Source organism: Vulpes vulpes, chromosome 9, assembly GCF_048418805.1.
Source record: "Vulpes vulpes isolate BD-2025 chromosome 9, VulVul3, whole genome shotgun sequence".
NCBI classification, from domain to species: Eukaryota; Metazoa; Chordata; class Mammalia; order Carnivora; family Canidae; genus Vulpes; species Vulpes vulpes.
In genome coordinates, this window is record NC_132788.1 from 88,847,398 (window position 1) to 88,869,009 (window position 21,612).

Sequence of the window (21,612 nt, forward strand, 5' to 3'; positions counted from 1 at the left end):
TACTCTCAACTTTTATTATCTCCTCCTTAAAATGGCATGGATTCTCAAAGAAATGAGCACTTTGCCCCACTCCCAACAGGCATTAGTTCAAAGCATTGCTCACCCTGTCCAATTCCCTGGAAGGAAGAAACCAGATAAAGGAGAAAAACTGAACTTGATTTATAAGGAACTGGGACCCCATATCTGGGTCATTTCAGAGGAGCAGGAAGTGAATAATGCACGCAAGTCCCATAGGCACCCTAGGAGAGAACAGAGGCCCCTGTATGGGGAGGGTGAAGGGGCCCAGCAGCCTGGGGCAGGGGTCAGACAACCGTCTCTGAGGGCTGGCTCAGGCCAGGGGAAGTTCCAGGTAAATCATCCCCTGGAAGTCACCCACATCACTCAGGCTCCTTTTCAAATTGACTGCAATAGGGAGGCCATCATACAGCATGACAAGAGAGTTGGGAGCTGCCCTTGCAATCAGGCCTGGACTGGAATCCCAGCTCTCCTGCCCAGTAGCTGTGTGACCGGCCTGTCAGCTAGCCTCCATAAGCTAGAAGCCTTGCCTCTCAAAGCAGACTGAAGTGCCTCCTGGTGGGGCTCTCTGAAGGGTGGGATGAGATAACTCAGTGCTGCTCAGACTTGGCTGCTCATAAGAACATCCCGAGAGTTTTCGGAAATCCCCATACCCAGTCCACATCCTAGACCAAGGCAATTAGAATCCCTGGGGGAGCTGAGCGTCCATAGTTTTTAAACCTCCAGGCGATTCCAATGTGCCCCACACACACCTTCCAAGTTTGAGAACAAGTGAACTAAATCTCTCCTTGGAATGTGATCCCCTGACCCAGCAGGGTCTGCTTTTGTGAATGCATTGGAAATGCAGCCTCTCAGCCTATGAAATGGAATCTTCATTCTAACAATTCTCCTGGGCTATTCTGATGAACTGTATACTCTGAAAAGTGCTCAAATGTTTCACCTTAAGTGCTTAGCTGGGTCCCTGACACCTGAAAGCCACTGTTTATGTGGTCTCAATAAAAACCGGAGGAGAAGCAGTACAACACGTGGGTTGAGGGGGGAAACTGCCTGGGATGGAATCTCAGCTACCTACAATGAGAAACTGGGCCTCAGCTGCCTCATCTGTAGCCTGGGTTAATAACTGGTAATAACTATACCCAACTCAAAAAAGGCCTGTAAACATTAAAGCAGATAACATATGAAGAATGCTTGATACATGCTTGTCAGCATCGGCATAATAGTGCCATTGTGATCACAGCTATAGGGATCAGCTCTTCCAATAATAACTTTTGGTAGATTTACATGTCAGAGTGGAAAGGAACTCACTCTGAGTGACAACGATTCTTTTCAACAGATGGTGTTGAGGCTAGTGATTTTCCACATGCAAAGAATGAAACTGGATCTCCACCTCACATCATATACGAAAACTAACTCAACATGGGTTAAAAACCTTTATGTAAGAGCTAAAATTATAAAAATCTTAGAAAACAATATAGGCACAAATATCTGCAACCTTGGATTAGGCAGTGACATCTTAGATATGACACCAAAAGTACAAGCGACAGAAAAGGAAAAATAGATATGTTGGACTTGGTCAAAATTAAAAATTCTGGCTACAAAGGACATCATCAAGAGAGTAAAAAGACAACATATGAAATAGGAGAAAATATTTCCAAATCATATATCTGATAAGGGACTAGTATCCAGGGCATATAAAGAACACTTAAAACTCAATGATAAAAAGACAAATAACACAGTTTTTAAATGGGCAGAGGATCTGAACAGGCATTTCTCCAAGGAAGACATACAAATAGCCAATAAGCACATAAAAAGATGCTCAATAGGGCAGCCCTGGTGGCTCAGTGGTTTAGCGCCGCCTTCGGCCTGGGGTGTGATCCTGGAGACCCGGGATCAAATCCCACGTCGGGTTCCCTGCATGGGGCCTGCTTCTCCCTCTGCCTGTGTCTCTGCCTCTCTCTCTCTCTCTCTCTGTGTCTCTCATGAATAAATAAATAAAATCTTTAAAAAAAAAAAAAAAAAGATGCTCAATCTTATCAGCCGTTAGGGAAATGCAAGTCAAAGCACAATGAGATACCACTTTGTACTCACTAATGTGTGTGACACATAACAAGTATTAGCGAGGATATGGAGAAATCAGAACTCTCAAACATTGCTGGTGGGAACATAAAATATCACAGCCATGTTATAAAGCAATCTGGCAGTTCCTCAAAAGGTTAATCATAGAGTTACCATTTGACTACCAATTCCATTCCTATATATACCTAAGGGAAATAAAAATATGTGTCCATGCAAAACCATGGATGCAAATAATCACAGTAGCATCAGTCAACACAGGCACAAAGTGGAAACAGCACAAGGACCTCCAACTGATGAGCAGATAGAGAAAATGCGGTAATCCATACAGTAGAACGTGATTTGACCATGACGAAGAATGAAGTAGTGATACATGTTATAAAATGGATAAACCCTGAAAACATTATGCTCAGTGAAGCAGTCACAAAAGACCATACATACACTGTATGCTTCCATTTAAAGGAAATGTCCAGAATAGATAGATCTATAGAAACAGAAAGTAGGATAGTGTTTGCCTATTAGCCATGGAGAAAGCAGGTTTTGGGGCACGTGGACAGTGACTGCCACTGGGTATAGGATTTTCTCTTTGAGTTGATGAAAAGCTTCTGTAGTTGATTGGGGTGATGGTTTTACAGTCCTGCAAATATACTAAAAAACACTGAATTCTACACTTTAAATCAGTGAATAGTGTTGCATAGGAATTGTATCTTAGTAAAGCTGTTAAAAAATTGCAAAGGTAACTCAGTGCAGTGTGTTCAGTTGGACCAATGATGAGATAACTGTTTTTTAAATGCTAACAACTCAGTTATTACGACGAGTTAACACACATGACAAACATCAGAGAGGCGATGTGGGACTCTAATTTAAAATCATTGACTATGCAAATGTGAAATTTCAAAATATGCAAATGTACCGCACCATGATAAAAAGGAAGGATACATGGGGCTAATTTCTTCCTGTTAATTCTGCTAAAATAACTCCTTTATTGTCCCGTTCCTACCATGGTGAGCTCTTGATGTTGTTGTTGATGAAGATGTAATGTTCTTTTTTCTTCAACGAAGTTTGATGAATTATTTTTCTATAAGGTGCCTGCACAGAGAGATAAGTGCCACATATTCAAATGTAACCACTTTGAGCATTTTTCATTCCCTTCTCCCTGTGAGAGATACTGTCTCAGTCATCATTCTAGTAGGAAAGTGTGTGCGGTGGGGAGGGGCGGTGGAGGGATGGGGGGGTGCGCTCTGATTTTTGTTTCCTAATTCCATGAATGAGACCAAATGGGAATTATTTACATAGATCAGATCTTCTTTGAGATGGGAGAAAATACCCAAGAAAAGAAATAGAACTTCTTGTTTGTAAAAGCCTAAAACAAGGGCTAAAGTCCTGAAAAATGTTAAAGGTGAAGAAAATTTCGGAAAGCATCCTGTCCAGTGGTTTACAAACTTAAAGAGACAGTCACACACACGCATAAGTGCTTACACACTCACACACACACAGAGAGAGATCCCATGCCCTCTTATAAGGCTTTCTTATCTTGTATCCTGTGAACAATCTTCCCCCATCCCCAGGCAAGAACTGTTTAATCCAACTTCACAGGGATATAACACTTAAATGAGACAATATCCGTAAAGCACAGTATAGGGGCTTGGCTGCCAAGAAGCGCTCCAAACTGTGATGATGGCGATGAACCTAACAAGGACTAGTCCAGCTCGCTTTCCATAGCAGGATTTACAAACAGCTCTGAGTATCTGCCTTTGAGCTTTCAAATTGCACAGACTCGAACACTCTGCTATGTTCCCAAAAAGAGGCTGTGGCCCTGATCTGACTAATCCGGAGGCTGCATGTTCAACCCTCTTTGGGGCCAGAGCAGCAACATACGTGGCTGGCGGGCAGCACAGAAATCAACAAAATAGACAGTCTGTGCAGATTGTTGCCGTGTGGGGAACGGGGACCTCTCAGGGGTGCACCTCTAAATTTTTTTTTAGCTTTAAATCTGGATAGTTTTATATCACTTCATAGTTTTATATGTGATTTCATTTTTTTCCCCAAAGGCCCCATGGACCAAGTAAAACCTGTCTGTGGCCAGGACTGGCCTGCGGGGCCACAGCTTTGGAACAGTGACAGTTACTTCTTTTTGACCTGCCCGTCTCCACTGAAGCAACCGCTGTGAGGGTGAACGTCAATCCATTGATCCCCACTCTTCAGCTCCCATCCCCAACGCCAGAGGTGCACTCAGGTGATGCACATGTACACACACGCATGCACACTCACACACACAGTTTTAGGAGAACAGCCACTGACTCCACCCCGTACTCATTTTTTGCCAAGTGAAGAAGGGAGAACACATGTCCTTGGAGTAAAATCATCTCCACTATGTCTGGCATCAGAGGCCACCTCTGATTTCCTGATGTGGACCATACTGTCCCCAGATGATGACCGCACCAATTGCAAAGACAGACACCCAGCACAGCAAGGGGAGGAGGTCCACTGAGCCTTTGGGGGTGGTCCTCTTGGGGACAGACTGCCTGTCTCAACAAAACGGCTCTAACAGAGGCTGACATTTAGCTGTCCCGACAGCTGCCTACAGGCCCTGCCCTGCTCAAGTCTGGCCCTGCTCCTGCCTTGGGGCTGCTTCCACTGCCCCTCCTTGGCTGGTACCGGGCAGCTCACCTCTCAGTAAAAGTGCTGAGGGCCAGTACCTTTGCCTCACCCGAACTTCTCCCAGAGGCACCTGCTTGAGAGAAGGGGACTCCTCCTCACTGGCTGGCGTTGGGGTGTTTGTAGGCAACTCCCCCACTGTGACTGAGGTGAGGGTCTGCTTTCTGATGGCCACGCCAGCCTTCTAGGGGCTGTGAAGCCCATCAAACAACCTGATGAGATGCTCCAGAATCACTGGATACAGTGAGAAAGGCTAAGTATATTCCCAACGACATGATTTTCCTCCCCAACTGACACACAAAATCAATTAAAAAGCACACTAGAAAAAAAAAATTCCATTTGCCCCTGATCGTACAAAAGCATGATATGTTGTCTATTCGAGCATCCAGTACAGCTCGAGATGTGCAGTCAATGATCTCCCAGCTGATTTTCAACAAAGACTCTGATTACCCAAAAGGGCTGTCATCCCTCTGCTGAATGCAGTGTAAATGAAATGCCAATGAATTCCCAACTACCTTTTCATTTTCCCCTCATAACCTAATTTACAAAACGTAAATAATCTCGCTGTGTTTGTGGGACCAGCTGCTCCTTACCTCCATATGGGAAACTGAGCAAAGACCAGAAACAGACAACTGATGCCACCGACACATCCCCAGTTAAACATACTAACTATGCATTCAAAATATTGCTGAAAACCCTTAATTTGTTGCCAGTAATTTATACAATTATAGCCAGTGGTCTTTTATCATTACTATTATTATTATTATTATGGCATTATTCTGTCATTTTGATCTATTGATGGTGACACTCCAGTGATTCACCATAATTTCCTCCCACCCACAAACCTTTTAAGATTTCTCTTGCCTCGCCTGAGTATAAATTAAGTGGCATTATTCTCTACCTGGTCTGGTATAGAAACAACACCAGTCTTTGAACAATCAGCAGAGGAACCAGCACATTGGTGTAATGCTGCTGTGTAGAGCTGCCCCCACCCATCCACTCTGGCTCAAACAGTGTCCTGCAAGTCTCCCACCTGCAGACGACACCTCGCTCTTTTAGTTCTAGCAAGCAAGGCAGTCAGAGGAGGTGGTGAGGCAAGCTCAAAGCTTCCCTGCGGGCGCCCTGATGGGGCGTAATTGCTACTTGGGCTAAAGGCAGGGATCTGCACTATAATTTCACATGGGTCTCCATGGCCACGAGCCTCTTCTCCAGGCTGTTTGGTCCACTTGGTCTTGACCAAAGCGACAGGAAATCTTTCAAAACTCAGTCTTATAAATGGAGAATAAAAATAGGCAATGGAAATGGAAAGATGACTTTAAATGATGTTTCACTTTGGATGGGAAAGAGATTTTTCTTTTTCTCTTTATCATTGCACAATAGAAAGCAAATCGTAACTTCTGAGATGGAGGAGAATGGATCATTTGGTGAGGAAGAGGGGCCAGGGCACAAACATACAGGAAACACACAGGAAACCTTACCCAGCACCATGTCCCGGTGACCAAATGGTCTTGCCAAGCATGGGAACCTTAACCCCATGACAGCGTTGTTACCAGGGTGGCAAGTTCACTCATTCACAGATACTCACCAAGGGCCCAGCCTGAGTCCCAGGGCTATAAGGGGAAGCATGACCATCATGGTCCCTGTCCTCATGACACAGGGGGTTCTAGTGGGGAGACAGCAATTCTCAAGTCAACACTGAGCGAAACAAAGTTAGGTACAACGTTCAAAAGCTAATAAAGGAAGTAAGCAGGATACTGTTATAGACCGTGGTGGCAAGGTGGGGTAGGGCTTTAACAGGTGTCCAGCTCAGCCATGCTACAGCTGGGACAACACCAAGCCCAGAAGTGGGGACTTTACCAACTACTCTCAGCATGACTCCAAAATTCTCCTTCATGACACCACACTCAGATTTATGAAAAGCCCCTTGAACCTGCTTGTATGCCAGTTTGTTACATTTCTGGGGGTAGCCAGCTGTCTGTGTTTACTGCCTGCCACAGGAAGAAAAACATCCGGCAAACCTAGAGGCACACATCCTAGCTCTAGCATCCAGCCTGTACATTATGACCAAAAGATCTCTCATCTGGGCTCAGAGAACACCAGGGAAATTCACTGTCATTCTGCTAATCATATCTGCAGTACATAGACTTCCTCCTCTCTTCCCTGTCCAGGAATCAAGTTTTCCTTCATCAGTTCTGGCCAAATTGGAAGGAAGGAAGGAAGGAAGGAAGGAAGGAAGGAAGGAAGGAAGGAAGGGAGGGAGGGAGGAAGTTAGTTAGTTCTTTATTTGATTCCCTCTATAGAAATTGTTAACTTTTCTTTTTTTTTTTTAGAGAGAGATTTTATTTATTTATATTTGAGAGACACAGAGAGATAGAGGCAGAGACACAGGCAGAGGAAGAAGCAGGCTCCATGCAGGAAGCCTGATGTGGGACTCGATCCCGGGTCTCCAGGATCAGGCCCTGGGCCAAAGGCGCTCAACCACTGAGCCACCCAGGCATCCCCATTAACTTTAATTCCACTCTGAGCAGCTGGCCTGATTTCTGCCCATTTCAAGTGCCCCATTCACCTAGTTCCAGGAGGAGGGCCACATAGGGAGGGACTAGGCTGAAGCTGAGGAGTAGAGTCTAGGAAGGTGGCAGTCTGACTTAGGACAGCATGTAAAGGACTCATTTACTGGAACAGATGGTGAAGGGTTCTGGAAGGCCCATGAGCCCTGTAGTTTTTCCGCAGTTAAGCTCTAATACTTTTCTTTCCCCTTCATCATTCAGGAGTTTTCTGGTCAAAAGGAAGAGGTATAACCTATTACCACTCTGACTTTAAGCTATCCTAACTCCAAGATGAAGTTCAGTGAGTCAATAACAAATGCTTAATGAGCACTTATCTGTCGGCTTAGACCCTGTGATAGGTACTGGGGCTAGAGTGGGGACAAGCTGGGACACAGAAAAGAAGTAGATAGTACAGGAAATGAGAAAAGGCATTAACAGTTTATAAAAAAAAAGGAAGAAGAAATGACTAATGAACATATAAAAAGATGGTACCATACGGAGAACAGACCCAAGGTGACCCTGGCCCTCAGTCTTTTTCAACAATGAGCTGTCTGGAAATTGAGTCCTTTCTCAGTGAGAAGGGCTATACCAAGCTCAACTTCTCTCAGGACTAGTGACTTTCTCCTGCAGTAGGAAGGTCTAGAACACCCAGACACCAAAGTGTAGTCCTCAGGTGCTGAGCCATTGGTATTCCCAGAAAACTCTTTCAAACTGGCATCCCAAATCCAGGCAGTTTGGTGCAAGTCAGTGTCCCACATCCCTACCCCCACAACCAGGCTATTCTTACAATACAGTCCAGGAAGAGGGAAAAGGTAGGGAGGGCCTCCAAGTGTGTCCAAGTGAGTTCCTGAGCCCACACACCTCTTTGAGGTATGTGGGGAGACAGTAGCTAGACCTCTCTATGGTATGACACTGATGTTTATTCTCTAAGACATTGTGTAATTTGCCACAAACCCTGCTGCACAGCAGGTGAGGAGCCAGAAAAGATCCACCATGCTAAACAGCAAGCAATTAAAGAAAACAAAGTAAAATGAGATACTACTTTGTGTCTGTAAGACGGACAAAGATCAAAAGTAATAGCCGAATGTCAGAAAGGACAGTGGAGAAAGAGAGCCTCTCTAGCCTAACAGGTGGGAACACAAGTAGATGGATGCTGCCTGGAAGACACACTGGCAAGGGATACCAAAAGCCGTCATCTTATTCCTAGGAATACATCCTAACAAATGCATCAAATAAATGGGCAAAATTTCTCTGCAAGAATTTTTCATATCATTGCTTATCATAGTGAAACACTGTAAATAACATCGTAAATAACATCAATGTTCACCAAAAGAGAATTTCTTGATTGGAACATCCAGAAAGCCGACTATTATACAGTCATGAAAAATAACGGAAATATATATATATACACACATATATATATTCACTGATACAGAATGATGTTCACAATATGTAAAATTAATTTTGTAAAAAAGCTGGTTACAAGAAAGGACAATCCAGTGTTTTAGAAGTATATATATATATATATATATATATATATATATATATATACACACATATATATGCATACACATTAGAAGTATATATATATATATATATATATATATATATATACACACACATACACATGTTCACAAATAGAAAAGACATCTGGAAAAACAGAAATTAGGATGTTTAATAAGAAACAGTATTGAGGGGTCCCTGGGTGGCGCAGTGGTTTAGAACCTGCCTTTGGCCCAGGGCGTGATCCTGGAGACCCGGGATTGAATCCCATGTCGGGCTCCCGGTGCATGGAGCCTGCTTCTCCCTCTGCCTATGTCTCTGCCTCTCTCTCTCTCTCTCTGTGTGACTATCATAAATAAATAAAAATTTTAAAAAAATAGGGATCCCTGGGTGGCGCAGTGGTTTGGCGCCTGCCTTTGGCCCAGGGCGCGATCCTGGAGACCCGGGATCAAGTCCCATGTCGGGCTCCCGGTGCATGGAGCCTGCTTCTCCCTCTGTGTCTCTGCCTCTCTCTCTCTCTCTCACTGTGTGCCTATCATAAAAAAATAAATAAATAAATAAAATAAAATAAAAATAAAAAAATAAAGTTTAAAAAAAAAAAGAAACAGTATTGAAAGACATCAAGTACCTTTTAATACCTCTTAATGCTTTGGTCTTTACTTTCTCCATTATCGTTTTCCGCACATTCTTTTTTTCTTTTACAATGAATATGGATTAGGGTTCACAATAAATAATTGTCAAAAGGTTTCAAAAGAAATAATGAATATGTATGATCACGGAAAACAAAACAAATCAAAACAAAGCAAATATGGGTGAAGTGAGTTACATGGAAAACCCAGAACTAACTCTTCTATAAAGTTTTAAAAATGGAGAGTTTTTAACCAAATGAAATAACCATGAAGTTGGGAAGAGTTTGGTACAGTGGTTCTGTCCACAAACAAGAACTCCTCCTAAGGGCCACCAGTCCCAGAATAAGCAGGAAAGCCAGGGTATAGTTCACTAAGCCAACCCAACTTCTGGCCCGAGGCTGATGGCACAGGGAGAGCTTGAGGACACAGGAGATGAAATGTCACCTACAAAAAGCTCTTTCTTCTCTTGGCAGGAAGCTTATCTCCCCTGGAAAGCAGGAGAGTTGCTCACTCTCAGCATAGGCAGGAGAACAGCCTTGTGGGCCTCTGAGAGGAGACTCAGGTGGATACAATCTCAAGTATGTTAGAGGAAACCCAACCCCATTTGGAGGGAAACCCAAGAAGACCATGTGGTTCCTTGTGGTTTTGACCTCATCCATTAACCAAGGATGGCTCGCTGACCTCATCAAAACTGGTGAATCCAGATCGGTGCTATTTTTTAAGTTTCTTCTGGTTTGAGGTTTCTGCTGTAAATTGTCTTACGCATATGTATGGGGTTTTGCAATCCAGTTTGCAGAAGGAAGGAAAGGAGGGAGGGAGGGAGGGAGGGAGGGACAAAAAAAGCACATAGGCCAAAAGATACAGCAACATAATAGATAATAGTCTTTTCCTTTGTGACTTAAAACATTTTTTGTGCCTGAAACAAATTTACTTCTCCTTCAAGGAACACATTTTGAAACTCTGAGTGAGATGAGAAATGAACAAAGGCAGAAAAATCTTTGGGATCCGTCCAGTCACCTCTACTGGCTCATAACTAAAGGCCCTCCTAGCAATGCTAGTATATTCGGCTCCTGACACTTCTACAGCACATTCTGGACTTAGAATCGAAAGAGTCCTTATGATCTGAGAGTCCTTGTATACAGGAAGAACCAGTTCTGTCTTAAGAACCATCCTGTAACGTAGAAATTTACAAACAAATTGGTTGGTTCCATTTCCAACTTACGGGATATCCTTCTAAAAATATTCCTCACCAATTTTCACAATGCCTGCAGATACAGATGAGTTTTTAAACCAGAAGTATTCATTCAGTCTCTGTGGATATTAATCCCTTATATCACATATATGTTTGGTACAGATCGTGCTTTCCTCGAGTGCCTCCTGCTTTCCATGCCTCGGTGTATATATTTACATAAAGACATAGATGTGTTTTATAGTCATACATATGTAGACACACACCAGTCAAAAAACAGCTAGAGAAATTTGCTTTAATAGTACCCTCTAGCTTTTTGGAAGATTGGCGTAAATCTCTTCTGCAGGGGGAAGAAATCCATTTTTCTGAGAAGGTAAATGTTTATTAAATGCAAATACTGATATTCGTTACCTAGGAAAAAAATGTCTTGCTGCATGTGGAATTTCTCGATAAAAAGCTTTCAAGTCCCAGGTTTGTCCAGATAAACCCCTATCGGTGAACCGATGCGTGAATGCACCGAAATTGAATTACTGTACAACAGCAATTACTTCCCACAGTACAGCTATAATGGGAATCAGTTCTGCAGCAAACAGCAGGTAGCTATAGGAGGAGAGAGAAACTTAATATATAATGTAGTCTCTTTTAGCTTTCCCCAAGAAGCAAGGATGTTTATTTTTAAGCAAAACACTCTTTTTCAAGTGCCTGATTTATCCTTTTATCAATGTAAATCAGAAACTAAGTAAAACAAGATTATTTACAGGTCTGAGCTTCAGAGTGTTATCAAAATGTATGAAATATCTTTATCCAAGATAGGAAAACAACAGATTCACTTAGAAAGTTTAGGGACAACTTGCTTTTTCTGTCTTTTCATAGTCCTCCAGAGATTTTGTTCTTTTAGACATTTCTAATTAATTGTTTTGGGGAGAAGATGAATTTGAACAGCAAATAAAATACTTAATGTTTTGCCTGATGTGCTACTAAAATAGATAGCATCCTATAATCCTCTCTCTGTGCGTGAAACATATTTAAGTTTGCGGAGGCCTGAGCTCAGTCCCACGCAGTGGTGAAAACCCTATGGATCAGCCCATGGCCCCAAAAGCAGGAAGAACTTTCAAGCCAGAAGGAGGCTACAATTCCAGCCAAGATTGGCGTGATGAAGGCAGTGCCTGCCCCAGCGCTGCTCCACAAGACTAAAGGCAATAACCATCCTGGAGAACTCACCCTTAGAAAGCCATTTTTGAAAATGCTAGTATACATTTATAAATTCTCCAAAGTCCTTCTGTTTGTTATTTCCTGGTTTATCTACTTTATTCTGGTCGTGCTGCTCATCTCAATTATATGGCCATCCCAAAATCCCAGGATCATGACATCCCCTGGCTGTGTTAAAATCTGTCCTAAAAGTATATGCGTAGAGTCAGAGATGCCCACAGTTACTCAGAATTACTTCCCACAGATTCTTCTCCAAATGCAGGCTTGTCTGTGCCTGCTCAGAGCTCCCTGGGGCCTCAGATGATCCTTCCAGCTGTGTAATGGTTTGTGCTACTCCCTGTAGAGGCTTGGATTTTAAAGACAAAGAAAACACTGGGGCAGCCTGTCTGCATAACAGCACCACTGAATGCACTTCTTTGGCTTCTCGCTCCCCTCAAATCATCAGCAAGGCAGGAGGAAGGGGGGCTAGGTCAATGTGCTTCCCATCAATATATCCGATGAGCTCTCACTAGTGACACAGTGGTGCACTTCCAGGTGTCACTTAGGAATGGCCCCCCCAGGAGTCCACTGCTGGCAGAGGCTTGATGTGTATTACATCTTCCATGTCCAGCAGATGGAATATCTTCCTTGAAATGTTAATGAACTAAAAAAGCAAATGGATTCCATCTCTTGTCCATTCATTCATAAGGACTTCGAACTTGATAAATTGCTTGGCAACATCGACTGAGGGCCTGGTAGCATGAATATTTCCCAACAAAGAAGGTGGGAGATAATACTTTGGGTACAATTATCCTGTACACAAGCAAGTAGCAGCATCACCGCATCAAACCCAATCTAGCTTTTAAGTTAAAATAACCCTACGCATCAACTCTCAGAGTGGATTTGAAAAAATTACTTAAACGACCAATGGTGTTAAAAAGTGCTAGAAAATATTAGTTAAGACATGCTACCATAATGATGGCACCATTATGTTAATGGGAATTATGGAAGCTAAGGTTATTTGTAATTTGCTAGGCTGGAAAAAAAAAAGTTACATATAGTCCATTACCAACCAGATGACAGAGGTTATGTAATGGGCAGGCCACTTCGAGTTTCACATTTACTCCAGACATCTGACAGGGAGAAAATAGGACTTTCTGTGATAGGATAATTGCATAGTGAAGAGTAATTCAAACAGGGGACGAGTATGATAAAATCACTCTGATTCAACTAATCACTGGGAAAAGTGATGGGGGAAATGATGAAATCAAGCCAGAAGAGACAGAGAAAAGATCAACATTGTTTAACAGCCCAGAGATGACAGGCATGCGAAGGGCTAAATCACTAGTCCTCCTCTGTTTCCAGGCGCCGAGGGACTGCACCTACCTTCACACACCCGACGAGTTAGTGTTACTTTCTCAATTGCAACCACCAGTCTCATAAATATTTTATAGACATCCATGGAAATATTAACCGTCCGTGTTGTTCATCAGCCAGTTCTTTCTTATGTATGTTCCTGAATCCTCCCACCCACCCACCAGTGATGAGCCCCTGGCCCTGGATCAGTGATGGGCAGGAAGGCACCAGGACCTCCCACCTGGCTCAGGTTGCTGGTGTTGGAGCTGGATGCTGGGAAACAAAATTTCTAGATGTGGTACATCAAAATGATGGAGCAAATTATAAACTCCATTCTTTATTGGGCCATTTGAGAATGGGGTCCCTGCTCAGAGAGTGGGATGGATTGGGACAGGAAGGGCCCCTTTGCACTGTGGTTTATTCTAGTGCCTCTGCCTCGCAGCAAAACTTGACTCCACTGCAAACCCATGGGCAAATTTTCATTTGACGTGTTTGCTTTTCAAAAGCTCACCAATCCCAGGGGCACACAGCAACCTTTCCCGGGTGAGAAATGAGATGTCACTATAATATGAAAAACAGTCACACCCACTGCTCCTTGGCTTTCACCGAAAGCAACATCTAGAGGGGTCTCTCAGTGGCCACCTCCTCTTATTCCAAATGCCACAAGGTTGGTGACTGTTGCCAATAGTGCTGCTTGGCTCACAACAGGACCAGGCCCATCTCAACAGCAAAACTGCCTCCAAACCAAACCCCAACTTGACATACAAGCCCTCTTTCCTGTTTAAAGATTGGGAGCAGAGAGTGCCACATATCACTGAACCAGTTAACCTAGATTTTATGGCATCAACTGTGTTTACAAAGGGCCTCGTACATCTACTTTAAAATACAGAGTTCAGAGAATCCTGGATGCCTTTTGTCTGGGTACATTTCAATTCAAATAAAGCATCTTTTTTCTTTTTTCCTTCTCAAAGGAACCACACAACCATTTCAGTCTCTTTTTTTTTTTTTTTAATGACATTAATTTAAAACAAAAGGTTTCAAAATTAAGTTCCCTCCTGTCATCATCCTTGAAGCTTTCGAAAGCTTCAAGCTTCTCTCATTATTAAATACTTACAGACTCCAAGGTCCCTTCACCAGCAATGTTAACAGCAAACATTTACTGAGTGTTCACCATTTGCCAGTCATTGTGTAAAACACTTTGCACAGATACACCCAGAGGCACTGCAATCCTCTCCTGTGGGGTGCCAAAGGAAGTCTACTGAGCCCGCCCATGTGACCTGGGCCAGTAAGCCCCCTGCCGAGCCTGCATGCCCAACTCTAAGCCATGATACAGGAACAGTATAAAGTGCTTAGCATGGAACCTGGTGCACAGAGACTCATAAGCATGAGCAGAGATCAGTACATCTTCTATGCCTCCTAGCCTCTCCATGGATGGTTCCTTAGTTCTTCTCACCAACCTTCCACCTGCCACATGGGCCTCCTGCCTCTAAGCAACGTATCCAGGTTCTGGGGCTGATGGGACCTCTATGTCCTCCTGGTATGTTGCACAGGCCCCCTGAGTGCCAGGTCCTGGAGCCTCCGTGTCTGTCAATTGCAGAGACAGAACCTAAGAGATTTCTGTCCTTTTCTGCTCTAAAATTTTGTGATTCACAAAGAAATCCAAGTTCAAACAAGAATAGCATTTCCTTCTCTCAAACTAACATTGTTGCTAGTATTTAAAACCAAATAAAACATTTTAATTTTTTGCAAGGATTCGAGCATGAGTACTCACAGGCCACTCCTGCCGGAAGAACTGTGAATTGGCATCACCTTATCTGGACAGAAACGTCCTCAAGTGCAGAAAGAGCTTTGAAGATGAGCTTAGTGTCTCTGAACTGTTCTATGTTCAGGGATTCATCTCAAGGAAATTCAAGTACCCTGCAGGATGCTGAGGGCATGGATGTGATGAAGAATGTGGACTTAGATCCGGTATGTGGAGACCATCCCTCACTCCCCTATGTGACCCTGGAGAAGCGACTTAACTTCTGCCTCTCTCACTTTTTTTGTAAAAGTGGGACAGTGGGATACCTTCCTCTGGAGGCTGTTCTAAGGACAAGCAAACGAATGTAAAATCCTTAGAGAACACCAAACATTTAGTAGTGCTGAGTCATTTGATCTACTATTAATATACAAGAAGAGTCACTGCAGTATTATTTATATCAAAACTTGCAAACAACTTAAATATCCAGATTTGGAGGAACAGTCAAATCATTTACAACACATGCATAGACTGGAATGTGACACAGTCATTTAAGAAAATCATGCAGAATAGTGATGCCAAGAGCAGCTCACACTGTAATGATAAAAAGAAATGAAAAGAAGCTGGACACAAAAGCAAATGGGCAATAGAACTGCAAATCTGAAAAAGAAAAACACACAACTATATGCATAGAAATGCAAATTTAAAAGACTATAGGAAGGAAACACAAGAACACAGGCCTGACTTTCAGGTGATTTTTTTCTCTGATACTTTTCAATACATTCTTAGTTCCACCAAAGGGGTATTCATTTTATAAACAGAAAATAATGGTAATGGTGGGCTTTTAATTTTCTTGGTTTTGCATTTTAATTTCAGGTCCTGAGTGTTAAATGTGAATGGCCACCATGTCTATAAAGAAGAGCACTTGCTTTGGGGTGCCTGGGTTTAAGTCAGTTTAAGCTTCTGACTCTTGGTTTCAGTTCAGGTCATGCATGATCTCAGGGTCCTGGATTCAAGCCCAGCATGGGGCTCTGCACTCAGCGGGAGCTCAATCTGCTTTGAGATTCTTCCTCTCACTCTGCCCCCTCCCACTCATGCTCCCACTCACTCTCTCTAAAAAATAAATAAATCCTTAAAAAAAAAAAAAAAAGAATAGCACTTGCTTCAAGGTAGAGACATAAGGATACACAGGGATCAACATGAAGCTCCCAGGGCTGGCTGTCAGAGCACTATTTCTATAGCAAATAAAAGTATTTTTTTTTCTTCTAAGTCAGAGTTCCCACCAAAAAGTCTCAACTTATTTAATCAAAAATAATCAAAGTGGCAGTATGAAGCTGCCATTCACTAGGCACTGCTAATGTGCCCAGGATCTGTGTTAAGTAGCCCAAAAGCATAATTTTGTTTGATCTTCACACAGCCTATTTGTTTTTCCTATTTGATGAGAAAATTGAGGCTCGCAGAGTGATTTTTACTTAAGTCAAAGCTCAGTAAGTGACCAAGGCAGGCACCGAACCCAGGCTAAATTCACCCTCTTACCTACTAAACTACAACCCTCCCCCCCTGAATCAAAATAGCACAAATGTTTTAGAGACAAGCAAATATGGGGGATTGTCAGGTCTAAAGCAGAAATAACATGTAAAAATTTTGTTTGGGCAATTAATTGTGAGAGAAACTAAAGTAGGAAGTGGTCTTTTATGGCAAAGTAATAATCATTAAAACCGAAAGGTAGGCAAAACAAAGGTTAGAAATAAAGAACTCTTCAGACTGCAATTCTTTCCCATAACCCTGGGCCAATGTGGCACGAATGTGGGATGTTACAACATTCCCATGTTCTAAAGCAAGAATGTAAGATGTAGTGTTTAGCGGGCAAAAAGGAATAAAGTTGGAAGCCATCTTGGAAATCCAAAATGATAGATTTCCATTCATCCTGCTGACAATATGAAATTTCAGGGAGCTCTTACTGGTCAAGACATTCATTATAATTATAGTAATATTCCAAAAGAGGCAAGGAAAACCTCCAACTTCATCTGAACCATTCACTCCATTTAGATTTTCAACTCCACATTTTGGCAAGCATGGCTTAAATTTTTCATAGTTGCTTAGTTGAACTACGATGTGCCTTGGAATGACTTTTGGCCATTAGTGAATGTATCACACAGTCCCAAGCCATCCTCTGAGGCTGCACACTTAGGGGCACGTCCATTGAAGACACAAAATTATAAGATGAAAACTATCACCCGAACCCTATCCTGCCCCCTACTAACTCTCTTGCTGGTTAATTAAAGAAAATAAAGTATTTACAGAACAACTGAGTCAACTTCACTCTTTGAGAGCTGGAGTCATTAATGCCAGTTCCCTGAAGGGACCTCTGTGTCTTTGGGCAACACACAGCAGAAACCAGAGGCACTTACCCGAACTGCTTCAGACTTTTTGTGAAACATCTCTTCCATGTTCTTTGCCAGCTTTTTCACCAGTTGGAGGCCATCAATTTCTTCTATGGCAACATCTTTCTCATATTCTTTGTATTTCTGTAAGGAGGGAGGGCAGCAAGAAAAGCATAAAACACCACACCTATGATTTCAGAACATATCTACTTACAAGGAATAAATAGGACTGCCTCTCTTAGATTTGAGATTTTGGATTGTATTTCAAAATTATTAAACCAGCCAAGGAGAAATGTGAAAAATTGGCGCTGGCTCTCTTAGAAACTTAACTAGCACCCAGGAAAAGGAAAAAACCCTAAAGCAATCAAACTCTTTATCATCCATCCTCTTCAGCTCTTGAAATCAACACTCTATACTTTTAACTTGACCACACTCAGCCGTTCTTCTGGAGGACTGCCCTAGATTCATTAGCTATCCCACTGCCAACGCCACTAGAAACTGACTATTCCAAATATGTCATAAAATAAAAATGAAGAAATTTAACTCTTGTGGTTTTTTTTCTTTGACCATCGCTAACTTAATTTTTTCATGGCCAAAGACTGCGGACTTAGGGAAAAATAGTTTCAAGGTGATGACTGTAATGTAGAACTACAGCAGAGTAGGCAATCTATAATCCTTGGGCCAAATCCAATCCATCACCTATTTTTATAAATAAAGTTTTATTGGGACAAAACCACACCCATTTGTTTATATATTCAATCAAGTTTAGTAGTCACAACAGAGACCAGATGACCTACAAAAACTAAAATATTTACTCTTTTTTACAGAAAAAGTTTGCCAACTCCTAAACTGGAATGGGAATTGAAGAAAATCACATGGCAGAGCAACTTATAAACATTTTATAATGAGAGAGTCTTTGGTATAGATTTTGGTATTTCAGTTCAATCCACTAAATGTTCATCAATGTACCCTCAATGAGTTCACACAAAAGAGAATGCACAGTAAGTACAAAAACCATAAAAACAAATACTTTAGATAATATTTCATAAGGTGTTTATCTGTTCATAGAGATTGATCTGACTCATAACTTACTCAAATCCTTTTTTTTGAAAGCTATCACACCTTCTTGACTTGGCTATTTCAACCAGCAATTCTCAAAGTGACCCAAGAACCCCTGAGGGTTCCCTGAGGCCCTTTCAGGGTCCCCATCAAGTCTTCTTTTTCCCCAACTGCGTATCTATGTAAAGCCATATTTTCTTCATAAATCTCAAAAAAACCACAACACTGAACACAGAAGCAGATAGGAGGATCCACTTGTCTTCTCTTTAACCATCAAAAAGAATTTGCAAAAAAAAAGTGCCACTCCTCTTTCTTTTGTTTAGTAAAATATAGTTATTTTTTCATGAAATATGTATTTATGTTAACATGTAATGTGTTTTTATGCTTGAATTCATTAATTTTTAAATGCCTCAGGTTTTTTTTAAAAGGTTTTATTTATTTATTCATGAGAGACACAGAGAGAGAGGCAGAGACACATGCAGAGGGAGAAGCAGGCTCCCTGCGTGGAGCCTGATGCGGGACTCAATCCTAGGACTCCAGGATTACAACCTGAGCCAAAAGCAGACGCTCAACCACTGAGCCACCCAGGGACCCCCAAAAGCTTGGTTTAACTAAAGATTTAATTTTGTTTCCACTGGAAAGAAATATGTTTATTAATAAATACCTCCCAAAGGTAGTTTGAAATACTTTCAATGTCAACAGAAATCCGTTACATTCATGTAGCTAATACAAGGCTGGGGAACTAAAAATACCGGGGCTTTATATTTACCCTTATGTGTTAGGAGAACCCGAACCACTCACTAAGCCCTCACCCTAACCTCCTACTTAGAAAAATCAAGGGGCTCCACTTCTTACATAGGCTCTAGAGACCTTGAGAGTCATTTTTGAAGTGGAAGATACAGTGGCTTTTTAATGGAAAGATAATTTTTACAATAAAATTTGTATTTTCTCCCTATTTGCCCCTCTTTACTTCAAAAAGTGTAAAGTGAGAGGAAGCTGTTTTCCCTTACCCAAAGGAAGGGTGTGTGTGTGTGTGTGTGTGTGTGTGTGTGTGCGTGCGCATATGTGAAACAAGGCACTTTCCTTCCTAGTTCAGATTTCCAAGTCTGTTGAGAAAATAGTAGTGGATGTCTTAAAAAGAGTAGAGTTTGAGGACAGAGAGAATGACCCTATGTGAATGAATATAAGAGAGAATCCTTCTGATCCCTGAGATTAAAATGAAATCCCTGGAGTCTGAGTGCATCTGATTAGAGTCCCCAGAGCCCAGTACTTGATGCTGACAGAGCAGAAGCAAGAAGGGCAGGAAAGGACCCCCAGACTGGGCACTGGGGTTTCTGAAATGTCAGGCCTAAGAGTTTGGTATTTCTGAGAATTAAGGTGAGCCTAAAGGAAACATACTAATGTAATTCTAGACTGTCTGAGTCTGGACCAAGACAGACATCCATCTGCTACATTATCTGTAAGATGTTCTGAGCTGCTCTGCATTGTTCTGTAACAGACTATGGGTGCTAAGTGACACACTTCTCCTTGCTCCCTGAAAATACCCATAAAAATCTTAACACGTTTGTCTTGAGAGTATCTCTTGCATCTCACCTGGAAAGTGATTCCACCTTCTAGCTTCCCCTTCCTCCTTGACAATGCTGTACTGGTTCTCTAAGATGATGAGGCTGTACCCTTCCTTTGAGCTCCAGAGCACTCTGTGCTCATCTCTCCTGGCCCTGTGGATTGTGTGGCCTGGGGGGCAAGCCCACAAGCCCACACCAGACACTCATAGGACTTCTCTGAATGAAGCCTGTTGTAAAACAATTTCAATGTTACAGTACAAGGCAGATTCAAGTAGGGATGCAACTGCAGTGTTCTATGTTCCTATAATGGTGACCTCTCCACCCCTTGAGAGGTTGATTGGATTGGACTAAGATGCAGGCTCTAGCCAGCCCAACCCTGGCTCAAGCTAACAGCGTCCTCTTGTGTATGAATAAAACTTCAATGACAATCACTGGAAATGTTCCCTAAGTTGGAATGCAAGCCAATGCCTTTGGAGCCAAAAATCCTGGGGTTCTCTGCTGCCTTCCAGATGTGTTCCAAAAGCCAGCAGCTGAGGCCAGCCTATACTCAAGGCTGATTCATTACCAAAACTCCAAAGTTCAAGAAGTGAGTAAAACAAAACAAAATTGCCAGTCTAATATTTACAGAGTCAATATAATAAATCTTAAGTAATTCTGTAATAAAAGGTGATCTAGAGGCATAAGATAAAGAAAAAGAAAATGCATTTCACAATTAGCCTTTACCTGAATCTTTTGTTTTTTAGATAGGGCTCCATTATTCTGGTCATATCTGTTCCTGGGATATGTTTTTCTCCCAAAAGACCTCGAGAAAGGAATCAATTTATTTAACTATAATCATCCCTCAAGTTTTTAATGAGATCTTCCTGCATCCTTTCTTCCTCTGAGTCTGCTCTGTGAAAATGAGCCAGCGGCTTCATGGAAGGCTATCAGTCTCCCAGGACTACTTGTGCCTGGTGACCTAGCTAACCAATCTCAATACAAAGCTCTTGGCCAAACTAAGGACTCCAGATCTGGGACAAATGTAACCATTCACTGGTTCCATTCCTCTGCCAGCCTAAGTCTTCTCCCTTCAGGACATGTGACAATGGGTACTCCTTGCCAATGAGGACTGCACTACTTTCTCCCCACCCTGGGGTAGTTACTCTATAAGCAAAAAAAAAAAAAATCTTTCTTTCCAAGATGTGTTAATGTCCATTGGAATCAGGTCAAACAGCTTAATGCCTTACTCTTACCAGGAAACATTACACTTTGCTGCAATCAAAGGATTTTGAAGAACAGAGAGAGTAACACAGTGATAGCCATTCACCAATTGCAAGCCCTTAATGCAATGGTATAGTCATATGTATCAGAACCTTTAAAAATGTGCCTACTGTGCAAAACCAAGCAATTTGACATCCAGCAACCAAACAGAGGAAGCTACAACAGTACTGCAGAATTCCACAAATCCATCCCTAATTGTGTAAAAGAATGTAGGAAACATGCACACAGAGTATGTTATAATACCTTACAGATAGTAATCAGTAACTTTTTGTTTTAAATTGCTAATCTGCCATATACACCCATACACACGAACCCCCCTGCTAGAAGGATATATGCCAAATGTTCACAGCTGGCTGTATGATCACCGAGGATTTTTTTCTTTCTTTTCTTGCTTACCTGTATTTTCTCTAATTTTTACAATGAAAATACTATTTTGGAAATTAGAAAAT

General features: G+C 42.0%; 1 protein-coding gene across 2 annotated transcripts in view; it reads right to left on the reverse strand.

Moving 5' to 3' along the window:
- The window catches only part of CACNA2D3 (calcium voltage-gated channel auxiliary subunit alpha2delta 3), an 833,608-nt gene that overhangs the window by 640,229 nt on the left and 171,767 nt on the right, over positions 1-21,612 (reverse strand). For both annotated transcript variants that reach the window (XM_072720752.1, XM_072720750.1), the window contains exon 3: positions 17,307-17,423. In XM_072720752.1, the coding sequence (XP_072576853.1) occupies positions 17,307-17,423 (117 nt within the window). The remainder of the gene's footprint in view (positions 1-17,306; positions 17,424-21,612) is intronic.